General features: G+C 49.4%; 1 protein-coding gene across 2 annotated transcripts; it reads right to left on the reverse strand.

The window, feature by feature from the left end:
* Positions 1–222: 222 nt before the first annotated feature.
* TOM1 (target of myb1 membrane trafficking protein) lies at positions 223–20,960 on the reverse strand. Of its 2 annotated transcripts, XM_069856933.1 has the most exons (16): positions 20,853–20,960; positions 13,757–13,841; positions 11,981–12,059; positions 11,681–11,830; positions 11,436–11,570; positions 11,050–11,196; positions 9,930–10,046; positions 9,396–9,529; positions 8,694–8,727; positions 8,013–8,121; positions 6,873–6,993; positions 4,336–4,411; positions 3,835–3,897; positions 2,073–2,132; positions 1,689–1,725; positions 223–1,586 (listed from the first exon to the last, which is right to left on the reverse strand). In XM_069856933.1, exons 1-16 carry the CDS (start codon positions 20,902–20,904, stop codon positions 1,438–1,440), a joined length of 1,548 nt encoding a protein of 515 aa, XP_069713034.1. In that variant the 5' UTR covers positions 20,905–20,960; the 3' UTR covers positions 223–1,437. The 2 variants fall into 2 exon arrangements, with proteins under 2 accessions (XP_069713034.1, XP_069713041.1); XM_069856940.1 differs by lacking the exon at positions 3,835–3,897.
* Positions 20,961–22,261: the final 1,301 nt, after the last annotated feature.

Consider the following 22,261-nt stretch of genomic DNA (forward strand, 5'->3'; position numbering starts at 1 on the left):
ACCCTCTTGCTATTTTGAGATAGGCTGCAGTCACTTACCAAGGAGACTACTAAAAACCAGTGAGAGCTTGCCTTGGCTCGCAGCACCCTCAGCCCGCACACCATGCTTTATCTCAGAAGCACAGTGCCCTTGTCCTTCATGGAGAGAAAACGTAGCTGCACCGTTGCAGCCATTTTCCCCCACAGGGTTTTCCCCCCTCCACACCAGAACTGACTGCATATCTTCAAGGGAGGCTCAAGACTCTGCTCCTTTAATGTGCAATAAAAAAAAGGCAACTCTCCCACACTCAACAAGAAATCCCACGAGCAGGAGCCCCGGGCTTGGCACCCTCCTCCCTGGCTGCCTTTTACAATTGGGCCACATGTGTGGTTTGCTCAGAACGGCTTTTCTCCCCATGTGCAAAGGAGCTCCTGGCTGCTGCAAGGCTGCTTTGCTGGCACGAGTTGTCCTCACTGGTGTAACAGGGTCAATGTAAGAGCCTCCTGCTTTAGGGAACACAGCTCTGCAGCCCCAACACACACAACTATTCTGAGGGAGTCTATAGTGTTGGCCTGACCAGAGGCTCAGAGGGACTCCCCACACCATAGCATGATGTGATAGAAGGCATCATAGGAAGTGAGAGAAGGAGATGGGATTGCACTAAGGAAAGAGGGGAGAAAAGTATAATAATGGGAGAATTAAATTAACTGCAAAATTTGCTGAAGGCACATCCTACCCCACAGCAGACAGCCCTTTCAGCCTGGGGTACTACTTGCAGCTCAAGCCCTGTGTGCTGCCAAGAGCTTTGGTAACTGCCTGTCATGCATGAGAAACATTCAGGCTGTGGGGTAACATTCTGGATAAATTGAAGGGGAAGGGGAGGAAAGGAAGAGCAAGGGCTGTGAGTGGGAAGGTGTTACATAACACAAGCACTTGTGCAAGAGTGACTAGAGCAACAGAGTTCCTCTGCTATTAGTGTCTCTCCTCTGCCACTTGTAATGCTTCGCACCCCCACCCCGACACTTTCCAGATTAACACTGGCAGGCAGCAGGCTGGAGACCCATTCTATGGATGGGGCAAGGAAAAAGGCAGGCAGGAATGATTTCAGCAGCGGACTGCAGCCTCTCCTGTTTCTTGGGCAAGATTTCTAACTACCTCACTGGAGAGGAGGACAGGGAGCTGCTTCCATTTTGCCCACACTGTACCAAAAAGAGAAAAGCTCACTGAACTCCTACATTCTCTAGCAGCTTTGAAACCCCCCTTCACAAGTCTATTGTGTGACATCCCTAAACACAACAAAGATTATCTGAAAGCAGCTTAAAAATAAAAACAACTCAAAGAGAAAACAGGAAGAGAGTGGAGGAAGGGGACAGAGTCCTTCCCCTGCTGGCCCCTGGATGGAGGCAAGCAAAACGGCACACACATCCTCTTGCTCCACAGCACACCAGTCCATAGCAATCACAAGGCAAACATAGCATCATCTTCCTTTGCTTGCTTCCGATGATGGCTGGCAGCAGGAGGGGAGACGGACGTCCCTGCTGACGAGCTGGACAAAGTGGGTAGCCGGTCTGCAACTTTAGCTCGCTCTTCCAGAAACTTATCAAACTCTGGGGCAAGAGAAGAGCAGGGCATTAGCAAGGAGGATGGTTTGTGGAAGAGCCAAGGTGCTGCCAGGAACAGCTGGAGAAAGGGGCTGCTGTAAATCTTACCTTCGCTGGTGACACCTTTTGCATCTTCTGACTCTCCCTAGGGAAGAAGGAGAGGGGCATGGTTAGAAGCAAGGTAAAGGCATCTCCATAGATGTGGTTCTTCGTCTGCATGGAGAGAGACACAATAGTGTTCCCGCCAGTTCTGCAGTACAGACAAATTAGAGTGGCCCTGAGGCTCAGCTCATTAGCTATGACTCCCAGAAGGCTAATTACACTGGTGCGGTATCCCAAACCCTGTGACTTTGGCTTTTCCTGCCCAGCTCCTGCCAAGTAGCCTGTGCCACCTATTCAGCAGTGCCAGCACTGTTGTACACTGCCTAAAATCCAGCCCCACAGACAACTCTGGCAGGAACGCTGGCTTGAGGAAAGCAGCCCCTAACTTACCACATCAGTGGAAAGCCACTTTTCTATGTCTTCCATGAAATTGGCTTGGGGAACTGGCACCTAGGACAGAAGGAAAAAGAGTGTTGAGGTCAAGAAAAGAGAAGATGTTCTAGGAAACCTACAAAATCCACTCTGCAAAAAGACCAAACCAAAAGCTAAGCCTCTTGCTCCACCATTTAGCCAGGTCAGTTTCTTCCAAATCCAGCCAGTGCCATTGCAAAGCTCTGCCAGCTACCAATACTGCTGCTTACCTGCTTCCTCTGCCCCATCCACACCCAGATACACACAGTTTCCAGGATACATGACATTAAAATCTTCTGGGGTTTGGTGGTTGGCTTTGGGATATTAGGATTGAACCAGGCTTTCCATCTGGATGACAATTCGCTAGGTGGAAGCTGGCTGCTTGTGTGAGGCAGCCAGAGAACAAGAGATGCTTTTCTCCACCTCCTCCCTTCTACAAACCAGGGACAGTGTGATGTCAAAGTCTGTGATGCTGTGGATATAAGACCTGCCAGGTTTGCCATCACATTAATGGGGGAAGACACCTGCCAAGAAGTGATTCCCTGATAGGATCAGAGAGCACAGCAGGATCTGACAACACACAAAACTGCAGAAACAGACCCATCAAATAGAAAGTCCTCTACAATTAAATTAAATTAAATTAAATTTTACTTCCAGTAGGGATGAGGTTAGTTCAAACGACTATATGTCCCTGGCCAGTTTAAGCAGCAGGCACACCTTCCTATTAGACAGAGATTACCTTGAAGGAAACAAAGTCTGATTCAAAATCCCAGATCCTTTTCTCCAGTTGCAAGAACAAAGCTGAGCAAGGAGAAGCCCTTGCTAGAGGCTCCGCAAGCAGAAGCGTGAGAGAGTATTTGGTGGGAACTTAGTTATTAGTCTCCTAATATGTATCGTTCCCTTGCTCTCAGGAAAACAGCAAGACCAAGAAAAAGAGCACTGTCTTTTTACCAAGGACAGGTAGATTTCCCCAAACCACAGAGCAAGTGCAGATAGTTACCACAACTGGCAGATGGATGAATAGGGATGGAAGAGGATGTGTGAGATGAGGGAAGTTTCAAAGCAAACTGGCTTTGTCTACCCAGAGAGGAACTCTTTAGGTAGAAGTGCATTCAAGACAACTGGACAGCATGTGGGGAAACTTCCTAGAGCAGACATCAGCGTGGGCAGTGCCAGTTTCAGGAAGACAGGCTAAGAAGCTTCAGGCCTGGGAGCGTGTCAAAGACTCAGTGTGTCTGTGGGGATGTAATTGCAGGAATTCCTGCTGCCAAAAGACCAAATTCAACAGCCTGAAGGCTCACACACTTGAGGTAGAGGAGGAGGCCTTGAACAAGGTAAGAGCCAGAATGTGTTTTCCTCCAAAGGAAAGCTCACGCTGAGGAGAGGCTGCAGGGGCGATGAATGGCAGTAGCCATCCTCATGATGCCACCAGCTAGTGCCTCTGGCCCATACACTCACTCCAAACTAGTCCATCCTCTAGCTCAAAGAGTGGCACATGCTGTCTCAGCCTTAGAGCTCCTACAATTTTTTTCCTACAGACAAGCTTACTTGAGGAAGGATTACCACTCTGCCTGCTTCCTTCCCAACCCTGGTCTTCACTACTGGCCCTGACCAGGGTTGCTCCATTTCAGTTTGCAGTCTCTGCTGATGTCTGCTGTGCATCCTCATGTGCTGTGCCAGTGCAACTTCTAGTTCAGCAGCCCCAGCCTCCTTCCTGCCTGCTAGTGCTCCACAGTCTCACCATTCCTTGACGCATCATCCACTTAGTCAGCTGGGCTCCATCGCTAGAGGCACCAGACTCCCCCTGGTCAAGAGAAAGTCTGCACTGAAAGCTGTTATTGTAGAGGGTGAGGGAGAGGGGAAGCAGTGGGTTTAGGGTCGGGGAAAGAACACACTAGTACTGGTGGCTACTTCTTTGATTGCAGAGAGAAGGCAACTGGACTCGGAAACCTGGTAAACAGGAATAAAACATACACTTCCAGGTAGAAGTTTCCTTGCTGATAGAAGGAGGCCATCCTGTTACTTACTGAGTCAGTCCCAGACTTGCCATAGTTCCCCATCTCTGGGGTTTAGAGAATGAGGTATAGAGCCCAGGTAGGAAATGCAGGTTAGTGGAGATTAGGAGTTATCAGTCATGTTAAACTCTTGATTTTTTCCAAACAGACAGCACATTTATTGTGTTGGTGAGCAAGGAAGATACTCTCATTCCTGGTGATGTACCCAAAGCTTTGTGGCCACTTACCGCTCCTGTGTTCTGCTGCCGGGCATCTAGGGCACCAGCGAGTCCTCTGGAGGCTTGGGGATCTTCGTACTTTACCCTGAAAGCATGAAGACAGATAACTTACAGGCTGATGAGATGGCTGAGACTGAAAAGCAGGAACTCCTGAACATATATTCAGGGCTTCTGACTGCACAGCTTTCATCTCTCATAATTCTGCTCCCAAGAGCTTCTAGAAAGGCGTGCAAAACCTGTACTAAAAGGTGTAGCCCACAGACTAAACAAAACAGACTAATCTACTCACTGGAACATCACTGTGTGATACCACAGGACAGCCCTGGCACATGACAGGAGAATGACAAGGCATTATACGAAAACAACCATCCAACAGACTAAAACATAGACTTACAGAGCCAGGTGCATCAACTACAACACTCATCTGCTCTGGGGTTGTCTATAGAAGAGAGATAACTAACACAGACTGACCAGAAGATTACAGACACTTTAGAACAAATTCAAGCAACAACCCCCTACATGCTCACCTACCTTCACAGACACAAATACAGCTCAAAAACATCTCTTTAACTGGTATCACTCAAGAACTGATGGTGGCAGAGACTCACTGGCTCACTGGTCTGTGCTACAGAGGAGGTGATACCGGATGATCAGAAGAGCCTAGTGTTGCTTCAAGGACTCCAAATGCATCATTACAGCAACAACCTCTTTCCACACACAGACATGTGTCACCCATAATCTCCCTCATCCCATTTCTGTGTCCCCTCTAGGCAGCTACCACACATGCTAATGCCACACATCACCATTTGATCCATGCAGAGTGGGGAAAACAGTTTGTCCATGCTAGGAGAATGAAACCTCTCCCAGAAACTCTCCGTAAGTCTCCTCTCCAGCTGCTTCCAGACTCCTTTTTGCAGATTCAGCAGACTATCAAGTGGAGCTGGTTTTGTTGGGGGCCAGGGGCTTGGGCCACCGTCGCTCAAACTTCTCGAAGAAGTGCTCATCAGTGAAGGGGCCGCTGTGGACAATGGCATCAAGGATGAAGTACAACGCTGCTATCATGCCACTGATGAGGAAGAACGGCAGGAAAGGCTTGAGGTGCTTCAAGCACTGCTTTGCTGAGACACACATGAAGCCTGGAGGGTCAGGAACAAATCCCAGCAGGCCTGTCTGTGTCTCCTGCCAGCAGGTCCCGTCCAGGAGCAGCAGGACAACGTGTCTGTTCAGATGGAGGGAGACACTAAGAGCAGAAGCTAGTGAGTGAAATGAGAAGCCTGAGCCAGCAAGAGTAGAGGCTACCTTGCAAGAGTGCAAGTGCAGGCAGATGAAGGGCAGTGAGGAATAAATAGAAGCTGTCTTGTTACTTATGCAGAGATCACAAGCCTCAGTCTGTTAAAGATTACGCCACAGCAGAGAGGATACGATTCCACCCCTGTCACATCTCTCACACTCCAGCACTGGGCACATAGCAATGGCTCAGATTTCAGCCCCAGACTGGGTGCTGTTGGCACTACTGTTTTTGTCCTGGACTGCCTCTGATCTCAGGCAGCACACACCACAGCAGAAGCGATGGGGAAACCCATGGGCAAAACACATGAAGTTGTAAGTAGGCCATGGATTTCCCCACTGCTTTTACCAGAAGTAACCTGAGGCAGAGGAATGAAAGGAGACATTCTTAAGAGATCTTAAATTTCTACTGCTTAGTTGCAGAATAAGGCACACCAGTGAATGGACAAAAGGAGCACAGGTCTTTGAGGGCAGGAGGCAGCTGTGTGCCTGTGGGCCCTACTGCTTGGTAAGCAACAGAGCGCGGTGGATGACTCTGATCGGCAAAACAGAGTGAGATCAGCCGCAGTCTCTCAAGCCAAAGGGATCCAGCCAGCACAGCTCTTGTCAGCTACTCCAAGAACAAGGATTCAGGAATCCACTCTTTGCAGTAGAGGAGACACCTCTTCAGTTCATACAGCATTATGGAGACCCAACTCATAGTGCCAGGAAGTCTCAAACGCACTATGGAAGAAGAAACATCAGTTCCACTTCTCAACAAGGAAGCTGAGGCACACAGCAGTGCCCTGCCTCGCAAACCACAACTGACTGCATACTTCCTGCACGCCAATTCAATGCTCTACCATTAGACCACATTGATATTCAGCAATTCCCAAATTCAACTTCATCCCAGTCAGGGCACATGAGTTTAGAGACAGACAAAAAAACTCAGCCAGTCTCACTCCACACCTTCATCTCCAGATGCTAAACCTCCCTAGCACCACAGCCCACTGACACAGCAGTGAGAGATGTGCACACATAGAGGCCACTTCCTTCTTCCCATGCCCAGGAGGACACTGCAAAAAGGAGACAGCAGCAGCAGGAAGAATGATTGGAAACACAGAGGTCATCCTACAAACACTGTCCATCAGAAGAGTGCATTTCTATCACATCCTACTGTCTCCCAGAACTGCTGCTAGTTAGGGTCACAGCCCCAGCTGCCCTGAGCCCTCCCGCTTTGCAAGAAGGCAGGACAAGACAGAGTAGGCTGCTACACTCACTCTCTGCGTTGCTCAGCCAGGGAGCTGCCGCGGGTCAGAGCAAACATGTCAAACTCTTCTTCCAGCTTGCCAGAGGTGTCAAGGGAGTGCAGCCTTGCACTTACACTGCTCGAGCCCAGGTCTGTGGGAGAGAGAGAAGGGTGAGCAAGCAGCACAGAGCAGTAAACTGAGGGCTGTGGGCTTGGAGGGTGCTAGGTGGAAAGATAGCATCAGAACAGGTTCTAGGTCCCCTCCTCTGTACTGACCCTCAGCTGCAGCAAAGTCTACGCATGTATATAGTGTCATGGGTGAAACAACAGAAGCAATTTCTTCACCTGCTCAGCAGGTAATTTTAAGCTCAGTCTCAGGCAGCAGTATTAGCATCGATTCACTGCACTGATGCTGAAGGCTAGATATTCCTGACCACTTAAGAAAACTCAGAGGGAGCTGCTCCATAACTTGTGGAAGAGGATAACTTGTGATTTTGGGTAAGCACCTCTGAGACAGATGAGAGGATTTGTATGACTCAGGCATCATCTGAAAAACCCTGACTTGAAAAATACTTCAAGTGATTTGTCTATAAAAACAGTCTTGCCAGTTTTCTGTAGCTGCATCCAAGCTGTACTGAATGTGCTCACAGCCAGTGAGAGCTTCAGGCAGTGCTATGCAGGCTGTTGGCATGTCTTGAAGAACTCTCAGGACCTCTCAGGCTTTTTGAGCAAATAACCTGTCAAATCCTGGGCCTTAAGTCCAAGATGCTTAAGGCTGCCTTTGCAGCACAGCTCAGCTGCTTTTCTTCCACCAGGCCTCAGTGGTTAGCTTGACACCACAGAGCAAAATAGACAACTGCACTGCCGCTAGGAGAGGGATTAACTTTATCCTTTCCCCTGCTGGAAGGCCCAGTCCTTAGCCATAGCCATAGCCTAATGCTGAAGTTCTTAAGTCATCCCGCGCACATACAGTGTGGATGCTGAGACATATGCTGTGTGCCTTGGGGATATACAAGTTTCTTCATGAGTTTATTAGTTGACAATATACGCTATTTGTCTATGTTACTTTACTAACATGACTAAGTAATTTTTGGAGGTGATTCAAGGACATGAAAGGATTCCCAGTGCAGGACAGGGAAAGGACTGAGGGGAAAACTGCATGGCAACATACTCATTCCAGCCAGCTGAGAGGAGAGGTTGTTGGTGACTTCAGGCTGTCTCACTGCAGAAGCAGTACTGGGTCCCAGGTCAATCAAGCTGTTCTCTGCCTCATTTGGTGCCTTTGGAGGAAAAAAAAAAGGAAGACGGTGGTGATTTTCTGAAGCTCAGGCACCCTGACCTCACAATACTAGCTCATTAATACTGCAGAAGGAAGCCCTTCTGTACCAAGACACCAGCTGTGAATCCTCTCCTTTGAGAAGGGGGACAGTGATCAGAGAACTGGCTAGGAATAATTGTCCCAGGACAGAATACAGCTTGGTAGCCAGCCTCCCTGCTCTGCTGGATGTTGATAAGTAGGGTAGGTGTTGATTCAGAGGACAGGGCAGTGCTCAGAGGACAAAGGGAGACTCATATGGGAATTTTTTCTCTCAATGTTCAATACTGGAATACTGCTGTTGGTCTGCCTTTCCTCTTTGGGTGAGAGGAAGGTTTTCAGTGGCAGGGACGGAGAGGCTAGGAGTGGGAATTGGAGTGTTCTGCACACTAGTGTGGCCTGGTGCAGCTGGGTTGGGAGAGTAGAGCCTACAGCTTGGAAGTGGGGCAGACTGAACGTCTCTCCAGTTCAGCAGGACATTGCTGCACCTGCAGGATGCAGAGCAAGCTGCACAGAGGGGCTGTTACTCCGAGTTACCTTAACAGGCTGTCCTGTCCGAAGACGTTCAAACCTGCAAGCAAGACGACAACATGCATTTCAGTAGTGCATACTTATTCAACCACCACCCAAGAAAATTATTATTAGGCTTGGCACCGTCTGTCCTTTCCTATGTACTAGGAAAGCGGGACCATGGCTCAGGGCTCAATTGCCCTTCAAGATACCACAACAAGGCCCAAAGAGTTGATGGCTCCTGAGAGGTGGTATGAGGAATCTTCTTGCAATCCTCCAGATCTGCTTCTAATCAAAATGGTTCAAACCCAGCTTTTCATATAGACACAGGGACTAAATTCTCCAGACTTCATCCTAGCTTAAGAGATGGGTTTGATGAAATGGAAGAAAAAAGAAAGGAGTGCTGATTCCACTTGGATAAGTCCTTTCTGTCGCCATCTGCCTCAGAACTAGAAAACCAGCTCTTTCAGCGTGGTTCCCTCTTTCTTCCTCTTGATTATATCACAAGGCCATATTTATATTCCATCAGTAACTTACACAGCAGGTTTGAAGGGACAGAAATAAATCACTAAAACCTGAGAACTGGCTTTGTTTGCAAAGATGTATGATGCATGCTGACACATCTTGAACATTATACTCACAGGAACGTCAAAAAGGTGGGATAGAAGGCCTTCAGGGGGCAGTAAACTCTTGTGGAAGAGCAGGGCAGAGAAGGGAGGAGAGAGGTACCTTTCATAGCGCAGGAAGACATTGTTGAGGTTGTCATTGATGAGAAGCAGCTCCTCGGTGAGTTGCTCATGGAGGATACGGGGAATCAGCTCCAGCACACGCTGCTGCATGGCTCTGCACGTCCGATTCAGCTCCTGCTCACAACAAGGGAAAGTTACTGCAAAGGTAAGGCTGAGTCTACTGGGGTCTGTCAGCCAGGGTTGATGGGCAACAGTTATTGGTATGAGAGGTAAACTGAATCTAAGCTTTGCAGACAATAAGTGTAAGCCTCTTGTGCAACACATCACCCAGAAACAACGGTCCTCGGGGACTAAAAGTCCCCATGTGAGATGATTCCAGCCTCAGTGTGCAACTTCCTTTGGCTGTTGAAACTTCGCCTTCCCTGTGTCTCCCTTATCCCATCACTCCCTGATAAGCCCCACACTAATCTGTCCAATTGTTCCCCACGCCTGGCATGCATCACGCCTCGGTCCATCAAGTCATTGGTAAATCAAGCTGTGTGTTCTAGCCCTCTACCCTGCCAGAGTTCCTTACTTGCAGCAGCTCCAGGTCTGAAGGCTCAGCCTGGGATGGCACTAGTTCTGTCAACATCTCTGACATCACCTTCATGTTCCCATTCACGACTTCCAGCTCACTGCGCAGCTTCCCAATCTGCAAAAGGAGAGGAAGTTACAGCTCTGTCTGGGAAGACTGAGGAGATAGATGAGGTAGCTCTGAACAGCAGTGCACTGCACATGTCTGCGTGTTCACAGAGCCAAAGTGAACGGCCACTGGGACGCTCATTTGTCACCACTCGGTTCAGTGTTCAGGACATCCCCGCAGAAGCTCCATTACCTGCCATCAAGTTCATTTGCTGGTTACAGATGCCAGGCCCTCACCTGGGATCCTTAGCCACTAGCCTAGCCTCTATTTTTAAATACTAGCACAGGCTGCTGTTATGATTCAAATCTCTCCCCAGCTAGCAGCTCCTGCATGGCAGCCATTCAAATTATTTCCTTTCCAAAGCAGTATAAGAGGGGTGGGGTGGGGAAATGAATTCCCATTCAAAAGGCAAGCCTCGGCTAAGTGTGCAGTTGAAGCTTTTTACCTCAGGTTTCACAAGCTGCTAATGAGTGAGTCTCTCGAGAACAGTTTCTAGCCTCTGTTTTGCAAGAGGATGCAAGCTACTGACAGCTGTGCTGCTTGTAGCATTGTATGAAGTCAAAGTGAGGCAGGAGAAAAGAGCACAGAGAAACAAGCGAGAAAGCACTGTCCTTTGGAAACCACATAGCCAGACACAGTTGAGTCATATTAAGTCAGCAGTGAGGCAAGATAATCAAAGATGATAAGGAGGCATCTGCAGAGCAAGTTTTTGCTGTACCGCACTACAAAGACCTTGGTCAAAACCTGTGTTGCAGTTCCCCACTTCCCTACAGCCAGGATATCTTCCCTCTACCTGCAAGCAACCCTGTGTTAGGAAAACATAACCACTCTGTATTTGTGGGATCCCAGCTCATCACCGTTACCATACTGGAGCTCTGGGGAGCTCTTGGAATGGCTCCTTGAGGACAGAGGCTGGGGAAAGACCAGGACAGCAGTCGCAGAACAGTGTTTGTGAAACAGCCCCCAAATGCAGGGACATCCAGCAGCACTGCAGGGCTCATGTCCAACTCACCTGCTCTGGCGTGGGTGTGATGGGCGTATCGCTGGATGTGCCTCTCCCGGTGGGCAGGGTGACAGGGTGGAGGATGGACTCTATCTGCTGAGGGGAGCTCACCGCAGGTGAGTTCTGTCCAGACTGGGAGTTGGAGCTATACACAGTCTACAGGCAGAGGTGGGAAAAGTGACAGAGAGAAGATGTTAGACAAGGCAGTGCAACTATGAGAGAAATGTTGATGGCAACTACCCATCTGCTTTCAATAGCTCTTCCAGCAAAGAAGCTGTCCCAGACCTTCCGACTCCACAACAGCTTTCTAAATGCAAGCTAGGTTTCCTGAAGTCCCCTCATAGCTCCAGAACAGCAGCTGCTCAACACCTTCCTCCTCAACAATGCTCCCCTACCCTCTGTGGTGTGTGGATGGGTGACAGCATGTCCAGATCAGTCATGGGGAACTCCAAGCCCTTTCGTCTCAGGTCTTCATAGACAGCAACGACACCAGTCAAGTCTGGTGAGCTGCGGAAGGCATCCGCCCAGGACTGGGAAGAAGGACACAGTACATCCAGTCACCATTTACAGTAGTCTTCTGTACAAACACTTAAAGACAAACACTCCAAACTGGCGCAGATGCTTATGCTTCTTGGCTCACCTGGATGAGGGTCAGCACCTTGTCATGCACTATGGCAGGTGGATTGTTCTTCGGCAGGATTGTTCTCACCAGGACACCTTCTACAAAGTCCTGGCTGGACACAAGGACATGGAAGCGGTGGCCACAGTTTTTGACGCATGTCTCCAGGACCTTCAAAGGCAATGAATCATTAGCTATAGCCTTCTCTGCCTATATGTGTTCACCTTGTTGGCTTTAGGTACCTGTGTCTTTTCAGCCAGGGACCCAGCTTTACAGCAGGGCATCACAGAGCTGAGAAAGAGCCCTGGCCCTTTGACTCACCGTCAAAGCCAACATAACTTCATGGAAGTTCTTATTCCCCACAATTCTTTTCTTAATGGCTCGGAAAGCATCTTTGGGTCTGCAGGACAAAATAGATAAAGAAAGACCATCAGAAGGCTGAGACCCACCTACAAAGAGGCAAAGCAAAACAGCCACTGGCTCTGGATGCCTCCTACTCAGCGGGTGACTTTCCCATCATGTTTTCAGGGCAACTTGAAACAATGACTGGTAAAGCAGCTTCTGCCCATGGTTCTGCAGGAGCAGTGGAGTCCTGCTAATGAGAGCCGTTACTGAAATTTGAGGCCTTTTGTGCTGATGTCTGAAACAACTCCAGGTGAGTGAACACAACAGAGAGCAGAGTAAAAGCAATGCAAGAAATGCACTCGTTTGGGGTAGAGCTAAATCCCATGGCAGAGAGACTGGAGAGGAGGAGATCACAAAAAAAGCCTCCCATGAGCCAGAAACATGAAACAGAGAGCAAGCTGTAGCAATCCCTGTGTTCCTAAGAGAGAAGCCATTTAACAGCATGTCCCTGGAGGAAAGGAGACTAAAAAGCAGTAGGGGAGATTCAGTGGCAAAATCTTGCCTGTATCACAGGTGGGCGAGAGGGTGGGAGCATAGCACGGTCTCCTTAAGCATTCTCAGAGGAGAGAAGCACTGTGGTCTCAGCCCACTGCTGTCTTGTGAGAGGGCACAAATGAACCAACATGCTCTGGCAGAGCACAGGAAGAGAGGCTGGGCAGCAAGAGCAGCAGTGCTGGAGGAGAAGAGTAGGGTGGAGAAAAAGAGACAATGAGAAGGGCAGGAGTGTATTGGTCTGTGGAGCAGCACGGTTGTGAGGGATGGGCAGGGCAATGGGAGAGCCGGCCGTGCCAGGAGGGTACAGCTGTATGAACAGTTGCCCAGAACTGAAACACCAAGAGGCCACAGCTTGGAACTGAGAACTGTGGGCGGTGACAGGTGTATTTGAACTGTGGGGATAGCATGAAAAAAAAGGGGGTGACAGATCTGTGAGTGGAGATGTTTGACTGTGTTTTCACAAAACTGTGAAGCTGAAGACTGGTCTTGCTAATCCTCTGTCAGCATTACTGTGTGGTAGGACAGCAGGAGTGAAACCTACATATTTTACTCCATGTAGCACCTTCTTTTTTACATGCTGCTCTTCACATCTCCATTGTGAGGAGGAGCAGTTCCCCTTGAATTCACTGGTAAGTCCCCAGGTCCCGAGTTAATAAGTCTGGCAGATTTCTGAGCATCTCTGAAGGAAGAAGGAGACACTGACTCCCCATACTCACTTTCTGCATGTCTGAGTGACTGTACATGAAAACACCTGAGAAACGAAACCCAGCAGGACTCGCACAGTCAGAGGACTGAATAGCAGCCTGAGATTTTCCTCTCTCCTCAGTCACTACCTGCAGGTTTTTACATTCCCCGAGGAGAGAAAGAGGAAGGATGAATAAACTGAAGTGTGTGAATTGCAAATAAGCCTTTGGGAGATGGGACACAGCCTGGCTTGGATCGAGGTTTCTCTGGGGACCCTGAAGGACTGTTTGAATGGCTCTCAGCACTCATGAAGATTACTGGGAAGCATCTAACAGATGATCTGACAGCTTTGCTGTGTCTCTAAGTCTCCTAGGAGAGTCTCATCTAAAGGACTGTTGGGAACCCTAGCTTATGAACTCAACCCGTGCATGCTACCACTGCAGTCTACAGATGTAGTGCTACAGGGTGTGCTGAGTCCTGCCGCTGGATGTGTACCCTTGGCAGCTCCCTTACCCTTCTTCAGTCTCGTTAATGATGTCGCAGATCTCCATGTTGAGAGCCCAGTTCTCACTCCGCAGCGACCCATCGGTAGCTCTCTCTGGAAAACAGAAACCAAGGCAAGACAAGGCTAAGGACAGCCCTGGCACTCTCATGCGTTGCTGTCTAGCTGTCAGGACATCCCAGAGCCCAGTCATCATATTCCTGGCTTCCACCACAATACACAAGGAGGTGAATCCGGCTGCAAAGTCCAGGCCACCAAGTGCTCCCCGCTAGGTGTCCCCATCGCAAATCGCATGGATGTCAGAGTGGTTGCACAACTTTGCCTACTCCACCCACACTACCAATACATAAATACACACTGCGTGGTTTCTGGTGTCCTGCACATGAAGGGAGAGGGCTCAGCATGACTTCAGCTCCACAGATGGAGAAAAGGGGGCTTATTTGCTTTGACAATGCAGGGCCAGAAACTGTGAGTTTGGTGTGCTCCCACTGGCACAGATCTAATGTCAATGGCACCACTTGATTTGCATCAAATTAAGGAGACGAATCAATACTTTTCTTTTTATATGGGCCCTACAAAACCAAACAATAAACATAAAAAGCCAAGCAGGGCTCTCTCTTGTTTAATGCTTCTATTTCTCCCCTGAACTTCTGGCCTCTGGGCAGTATGGACAGAAGTGGACTGCGGGCTGAAGCCAAAGCAATGTTGTTTCCGCTTTGATTATGTCCCCTTTAATCAGGAATTCCTCATTCAGCCTTGATGTTATTCAAGGCAGAGATTTGGGTAATGAGCAGCTATTACTGAGAGCACCAGTGTCTCCACCCTATAATCAGCCATGTCTCCGTCCTACCCGGGCTGGCTGACTGATGCCTTCAGGGTCACCACCAGAGAGCAGCTGGGAGAAAGAGAACCGCCAGGGGGGCAGAAAGGACCCAGACCATGGGAAACACAGAGATGCAGCAGATTGCAAGCAGAGGGAAAGAACCATCTTTCCTAGCTCTCCCATCCTATGAAATGCCTGACTTAGCACTGGGGCAAGAGAAGTAAAACTAGCCGAACCGGTTTAGCACCTGCCAGGTACTCTTCAGGAGAGCTTAGACTCAACAAGGTACTTACAGAAGTACCTGCATTTTAAAAACTGCTGCCCCTACAAAATCTGGAGCTGTGGATCCTCTACCCCTTTGGAGTGACCTTTCTCTGCAGGGCTGCCTTTTTCTGCTTTTCATGCAGCAGCTAGAGATCCTTCTGTGTATATGAAATAAAATGCCAGTTCACGCAGTAATGGAATAGGGCCATAACACAAGAAAAAGAAGATTTTTAAGGGTCAGGTGGAGAGCTATCCACAGCATTGTGGTATGCAGCCTCTTACACACGTGTCCCTCCCATAGATTACACACCACAGTGTGAGGCTACCTATCCACATCTTATCGCAATCCAGCCACCACCTCTTCTGTTGACTGCAGAATGTATTGATTACACTGTGATTATGCTGATTACATTGTGGCCACAGCCAGATGGAAGAGGACAAACAAGGGAAGGAGAGTGGCAGAATGTTCTTACTGCTATTCCAGCTTTCTGAAGGTCTGGCTACTACTGTGATGTCCTGATGACCCCGTGACTCTGGTGGAATTTTTTTACTTCGAGTATTAATTTCATATAGGAATCCTTGTCTCTTGCAGTTCTAAGGCACAGGAGGCAGCATCGCACTGGGTGATGTGGTAGGCAATATATCCAGTGCAGTGGGCTATAGGGAGCATGTCTGGTGCACCAGGGCATATACCAATTAATAGGTGGAGCTCTAGTAATGCATGGGGGAAAATATTTTCCATCAGGGCTTTTTTGGAGTCAGGACTTGGTATAGTTACAGAACTCCAGGTTCCCTCCTGCTCTGGGACACCACACGGCCAGCCTTGCTGGCAGACAGATTGCAGCTCAAGTCGATCTGATTTGGCACATAAGGTCACAAAGCCACCCTTCACTTGTGCTCTCCTCCAGCATCCCCTGCCCATGACACAAATTGGTTTGAACCCCAGCCTAGCCAGAAATTTCTCCCTACTGTTTGCTGCCTCTGGCAATGAAGCACACAGATCAATCAGTCTTACAGGAGTTGCTCTACTGAAAGGAAGTCCACATCCACTCTTCTCAACCCTGAAGAAAAACACTGCACATGGAAGGAAAGAACCCACAACTCAAGTCAAGAACAGGGATGAGCCTCCTGGGAAGCTCTGAGCTACAGAAGAAACCAAGGATGGAACAAAAAGTGTTTTTAACCATCAAGTCCCTGCTGTTCAAGTCTTCCCAACCCTCCTCATCCTCATTTTCCCTGTACGCAAACATGAACAGAGTCTGCAAACACCCTTCCCTTGCTCCCTTATGTTTGGCGGTACTCTGTAATCTGCTCCCCACCACCTCCCCTTTTCCTCTGAACACACCAATCCTGCCAAAGTCAGGCAGCAGGTTTGCTTTTCAGACAGGAATGCAAACAAACAGTGCGCGCTCCTTCACCTGGCTGGCCACTAAAGGGAAAATGGGGCTTCCTCAGAATTGATACACACCACTCTGCTGTTAGCCCACAACACTGTGGTCACCCTGCTATGGTCACCCTGCTATGGTCACCCCTGTTCACGTGCTGGTCAATGAAAAGCTGCAGGAAAGCAACAAACCTGCCATAAACGCAACATAGGCTCAAAAAATACAAAGCTGGAAGAGCAGTATTAGGGCATATGGAAAACAGGAACGTGACCATGAGGCATTTCCAAGGACAATGCGCTTGAATTCAGCCAGTATAGATTAAGGCCTGGCCTAGCTGGCCTGGTAAGAAATGCAGCTAATGCCCTTTTAATCCTCCTTGCTTGCTTGCAAGCACTAAGGGACTGTCCCAGGCTAGTAAAATATGTTGGTGTTTTCTCTGAAATCCTGAACTTTACCCTTTTACTAAAGCCTACAGAAGGGGAAAAAACAAAGTCTATTCATTGGTCACATGAAAGATCAGGGTGGCTGGCCCCATTTCTAGAGCCGTAATTAGCACATGAGCTGTCTGTGCCTCATGAAATCTGAGCCCAGCATGGCTGGGGACAGTGACAAGTCCCTAAAAACAGCGAACACAGGAGACACTGCCTACTTCTGCCTGCTAATGAGCTGAGCCTGACCTGCCATGGACAATTCCCCTGAGTGGAGGTTATCAGTGAGCATATGAATGCCATCTCCCTCCAAGCCTGACACCAGCTAGCTGGTTGACTGTCCAGGAGGCCCTTCACAGGGCCACTTAAAGCCACACTGCTTTGGCAGCCAGCCTGGTTTCCCGGGTGTGACAGCATTGGGGTTTGTCTGATTCCAATCTGCTGCCTCACAAATTGCTTGGATCAACTCAGAACCACCGAGGACTGTGGTATGGGTTGAACCAGAGCATTGACTCTTTTCCTGCCTGGCATTTGATATACTCCCGCTGACAGCAACTAGGTTATAAAAATTATCTGGAGTCATTAGATAAGAAACAACTCAGAGCTCAGAATAACTGACACAACAGAGCTGTACATCACTGTACCGCTGTACATCACTGTACAGATGGAGGGGACAACTACCTTTCTAGACAGAACAGATATATGGCTCCAAATCCAATCCAAGGATGGTGATGGACACAGGCTTGTGCTGACATAGTGCTGTGGGTATTTGGGTCTCTGAACTCCTCCTCTTGCTCCTTTCCTGTGAATCAGCTCAAACTCTCAGGGATCAAAGAACTCTTCAGCTACTGTCTTTGCCCCTTCCCCTCCAGAGTGGGCACAGCAGACAAGGTAATGCCTTTTTCAGAAGCACTACCTTGCACAAAACCATCTGCCTCTAAGAGGAGAGTGTTATTGACAATAGCTGATACCTGCTTCCCACCAGCTTCCAAGGTCCCAGCTCAGAGGTGTGCAGGGACACTTGCAAGGTGGGATCCAAATGCTGTGGGGATTTTTCTAGCATAGTGTATTGTACACCCATGAGCCAAGGCAATCTTCCTTCTCTTATCTGCTTCCTCTTTACAGTCTCAACTTTTCTTGGTTTCCAACCCCCAACTATAAAAAATTCCTCTTCACCTCTGTGCTAGACCGTTACATCTCTCCTTTGCCTGCCCTCATTCACTGAAATAACCCGTCTCTCTCCATTTCAGTATTGCTATAATTACTAGTTATTCCAAACTTCCAGAGTCAGGAGAAAGCATTGGTGGTTTCCTCTCCATTCTCTCACTCACTGCACCTCCCTGAAATTATATTTTCCATTTTGAAGTTTCTCTTAAGTCATAGATAGAGGCACAGTGGATTTCACTTTTGAGGGTGGGGAATCCAAACTACGATGCTAGGCACTCTTTGGAAATTTCCCCACTGATTAGAAGCACTCTGTTTAAAAAAAGACAAACCACCACAAAATAAAAACAAATCTTAAAAACGCCAACAAACAAGTCTGTATTCATTTTATCTGGGAAGAGACACTGCGGTCCAAAACCAGGACAGTGGCAACTTTTGTGACTAAATCTCAGGACTGGGAGTAAAAAATCAGAAAACCTGCTCCTCTGCAACTGACTCATTCTATGACAGATCATTGAGATTATCTGAGCATCAGGTTCCTTGTCAGCAAAATAAATGGAACTTACTAGATTAACTTTAATGAAGGAATTTGCGAACGTCACTGCAGTGTGCCACAAAGGATTTTTTTTTATTCCATAGCCTTCGTCTAAAACTATTTTAGTCTTTATAAGCTGTATCAGGCATACATGACTTTGACCAAGTAATTTACAAGGACGCAGTGTACACTTTCTTCAGACAACCCAAAGCAGCAGCACTATGCAGGTTTGGTGATCAGGCTCTTGAGTTCAACACGCAGCTGCCACAGACCTACCAAACAAGTTTGGGTAAATCATGGTCGCGTCTCAAATTAAACAGGGAAGATAGCATTTACCCATGTCCCCAGGATGTTGACAGGCAATGATCAAAAGGAGAAAACATTCACATTTTCAGCCATCAGCCCTTTCAAGTCCTCCACACTGAGTTCCTCTCTCATATGCTGCAATTCCTCCACCCCACTGGACTCCCATAACCTCAACCAACCCCAGTCATTAAGATCTGTCTCCTGTCACACCTCTGGCACTAAAGATTCTAAACTCCTGTTTGACAACACTTTTAAAATACTTTTTTCCCTGTTCTTTGCTGTTGGCTTGTTGTTTGAAAATCTCTTCTTTGATGTAAGCAAAGCCCAGAGGGAACCCACTTACAATCTCACTATTATACTGGTCAGAAGATCTGGAGGACAAGAAGCGATCTGTGACATCTAAAGATAACTTCAGATTGCCTCTATCTAAACAGAAAAACCTGTCTGATGCACTCAAAGACCATTCAACTGGAAAGGGCAAGAGACGGCTTCTCCTGGAAAATGTGATGAAACACGTGACATTTATCTAGGGAGACATCAAGGATCATCTGTAAGTTTTTTTTATATAAAACCTTCCCTGGTGATTCTTTCCCTACATCTCACCTGTCTCACCCAACATCAGTGAGGAGCACATCGCAGTGCCCCCTGCCCACATCATTCAGACACTGCTTTCAGCAGCCTCTAAAACAAGTAGCACTTAAAAAGGCATGACCTAAAGCAGCTGTTTGCTCCCTTCCTACCCCAACCACAGCAGCTTATTCACCCATGCAAGCACACCATAAACTAATGAATCAGGGACCAGATGTTCACAGCGAAATGGCCATTGCACAAGCTGGAGAGCTTAAACAGGCAACATCAATCACCAAGCATAACCTGAAGGCACACAGACAGTACAACTCAGGGTGAAAATAATGTTTATTCTAAGTATTTTAAGAACTGCATTTCTGTTTTGAGGCCAGTGTAGCTGTTGATGGTCTTGTTCTTCCTAACTGCAGCACCTCTTTGCTCCACTTCCTCAGACTACGCCCTTCTGCATTCATCAAGCTGACCTGAACACAGGGACTAAGAGAGACTGCATGTCCATAGGCTTGCAAGGTCACAGAGCGGATGCTATGCTCCTGCCATTGATTTCACTGATGGAGCTGGTGGTGAGCCCTGTAAGAAGGCTGAGCCCTGTAAGAAGGCCTGTGGTGCTCTCCACAGAGCCAGGGCACAGCTCTGCTTGTCCCAGACCTCAGTGCTGTAAAGTTCAGGGCAGGCAGCAACCCCTGGGGTGCCTGGGATGTTCATTTTTCAGGTGGGGAGCTCTGACCCAACAAGGAGTACTGTGTCAAGTTCTGGGATCCCCAACATAAGGACATCGAACTGTTGGAACGGGTCCAGAGGAGGGCTAGAAAGATGACCAGAGGGCTGGAGCACCTCTGCTATGAAAACAGGCTGGAAGAGTTGGGGTGAACATCAGCCTGGAGAAGAGAAGGCTCCGAGGAGACCTTATGGCTGCCTCCCAGTAACTGAACGGGGCTACACGAAAGCTGGGGGGGAGGGAACATTTTACAAGGGCATGGAGGAACAGGATGTGGGGGAATAACTTCTAATTGGAAAGGGGAAGATTTAGATTAGACATTAGGAAGAAATTCTTCGTGTTGAGGCAGCGGCACAGGGAAGCTGTGGCTGCCCCATCTCTGGAGGTGTTCAAAGGCAGGTTGGACGGGGCTTTGAGCAGCCTGGTCTGGTGGGATGTCCCTGCGCGCGGCAGAGGTGTCGGACCTGGGTGATGTTTAAGGTCCCTTCCAACCCAGACCATCCTACGCTTCTGTGATCCTGTGCCGAAGAGCCGCGATGCCCCCGGGGCCGGCACAGCCCGAAGCCCCAGCCCCCGGCCGCCTCCAGCTCAGCGACACCCACCCCCGGCCCCTCGTTCAGCCCCTCAACCCCGGAGCCCGTCACGTGACCCGCCCCGCAGACCCTCGAGCCGGGGGGACTCGGCCGCGCGCCCCCCTCGCGCCCGCATTGGCCGGCGGGGCCGCGCCGCGCGCTCGCGATTGGCCCGCCGGGCGCCGGGCTCTCCCCTCATTGGCCGGCGCGGCCGCGGGTGACGCCGCCGGTGAACGCCGCGGGGGGAAAGGGGGTCCGGCGGGCGAGCGCGCCGCGGGGGAGGGCGAGCGGCGGGGTAGATGAGGGGGGGGAAGCCGCGGGTCTCACCGATGCGCTGCCCCACCGGGGAGCTGAAGGGGTTCCCCAGCAGAAAGTCCATCGCCGCCGCGCCGCGATCAGCTGACGCCGCCGCCGCCCACGTGACCCGCGCCCCGCCCGGGCCCCGCGGTGACGCGGCGGCCGCCACCCCGGCCCGGCGAGGGGGAGCGCGATGGAGAGCGGGGAGCAGCGCCCGCAGGACGGGCCGACGGGCACCGCAGAGCCTGCCCGGGGAGGTGGCTGAGTCGCCATCCCCGCAGGTGTTTAAAAGACGGGTAGACGAGGTGCTCAGGAGCATGGTCTAGTGGCAGGTGGGAATGGTTGGACTCGATGATCTTCTCCAACCTGGGGATTCTGTGATTCTACCTGAACGGGTTGAGACGTGCTCGGTTCTCCCCTGCTGGAGCACGCTGTGGTTGAGGAGTGATGCTGTGAAAAGCCAAACTCAATCATCAATGCCAGTTTGATTATTAAACAGGTATTCCTTTAATAAACGGTGCTGGAGTGTGCATGGGGTAATCCACCCAATGCGTCCAAGTATTGAGATTGGTTATGTGACTTTTATACTCGTTAAACATACATAGAATCATAGAATAAATTGGGTTCGAAGGGACCTTAAAGATGATCTAGTTCCAACCCCCCTGTGATGAGCAGCAATTCATCCCACTAGCTCAGGCTGCCCAAGGCCCCATCCAACCTGGCCTTGAAATCTGTATGTTCATGTAGATTCCCATAAATGTGTTACATGTCCATTGTTTTCCCAGGAACTTACTGTCATAATTTATCACCTACTCCACATCAGAGTTTCTCTGTGTCTTCAGAACCCTCTTTAGTCTTAATCTCCTTCCTCATTGTGTCCTCTCCGTGAGCTCAGGTCTGTCCTTTGTTCCTGCTGAGGGACTGTCCTTTCAATGAATCATAGAATCATAGAATCATAGAATAACCAGGTTGGAAGAGACCCACCGGATCATCGAGTCCAACCATTCCTATCAGTCACTAAACCATGTCCCTCAGTGCCTCGTCCACCTGTGCCTTAAACACCTCCAGGGAAGGTGAATCAACCACCTCCCTGGGCAGCCTGTTCCAGTGCCCAATGACCCTTTCTGTGAAAAAGTTTTTCCTAATGTCCAGCCTAAACCTCCCGTGGTGGAGCTTGAGGCCATTCCCTCTTGTCCTGTCCCCTGTCACTTGGGAGAAGAGGCCAGCACCCTCCTCTCTACAACGTCCTTTCAGGTAGTTGTAGAGAGCAATGAGGTCTCCCCTCAGCCTCCTCTTCTCCAGGCTAAACAACCCCAGCTCTCTCAGCCGCTCCTCATAAGGCCTGTTCTCCAGCCCCCTCACCAGCTTTGTTGCTCTTCTCTGGACTCGCTCCAGAGCCTCAACATCCTTCTTGTGGTGAGGGGCCCAGAACTGAACAC

Source organism: Phaenicophaeus curvirostris, chromosome 1 (genome assembly GCF_032191515.1).
Source record: "Phaenicophaeus curvirostris isolate KB17595 chromosome 1, BPBGC_Pcur_1.0, whole genome shotgun sequence".
NCBI classification, from domain to species: Eukaryota; Metazoa; Chordata; class Aves; order Cuculiformes; family Cuculidae; genus Phaenicophaeus; species Phaenicophaeus curvirostris.

What these genes read in the sequence shown, in the direction of transcription:
- TOM1 (XM_069856933.1), bottom strand. Translation starts at nt 20,904, where the DNA reads ATGGACTTTCTGCTGGGGAACCCCTTCAGCTCCCCGGTGGGGCAGCGC. An exon ending in AAGTTATGTTGGCTTTGACG is followed by an intron (nt 11,831 to 11,980) that starts GTGAGTCAAAGG and finishes TTGCCTTTGAAG; the next exon opens with GTCCTGGAGACATGCGTCAA. An exon ending in AAAAGGTGTCACCAGCGAAG is followed by an intron (nt 1,587 to 1,688) that starts GTAAGATTTACA and finishes CTCTTGCCCCAG; the next exon opens with AGTTTGATAAGTTTCTGGAA.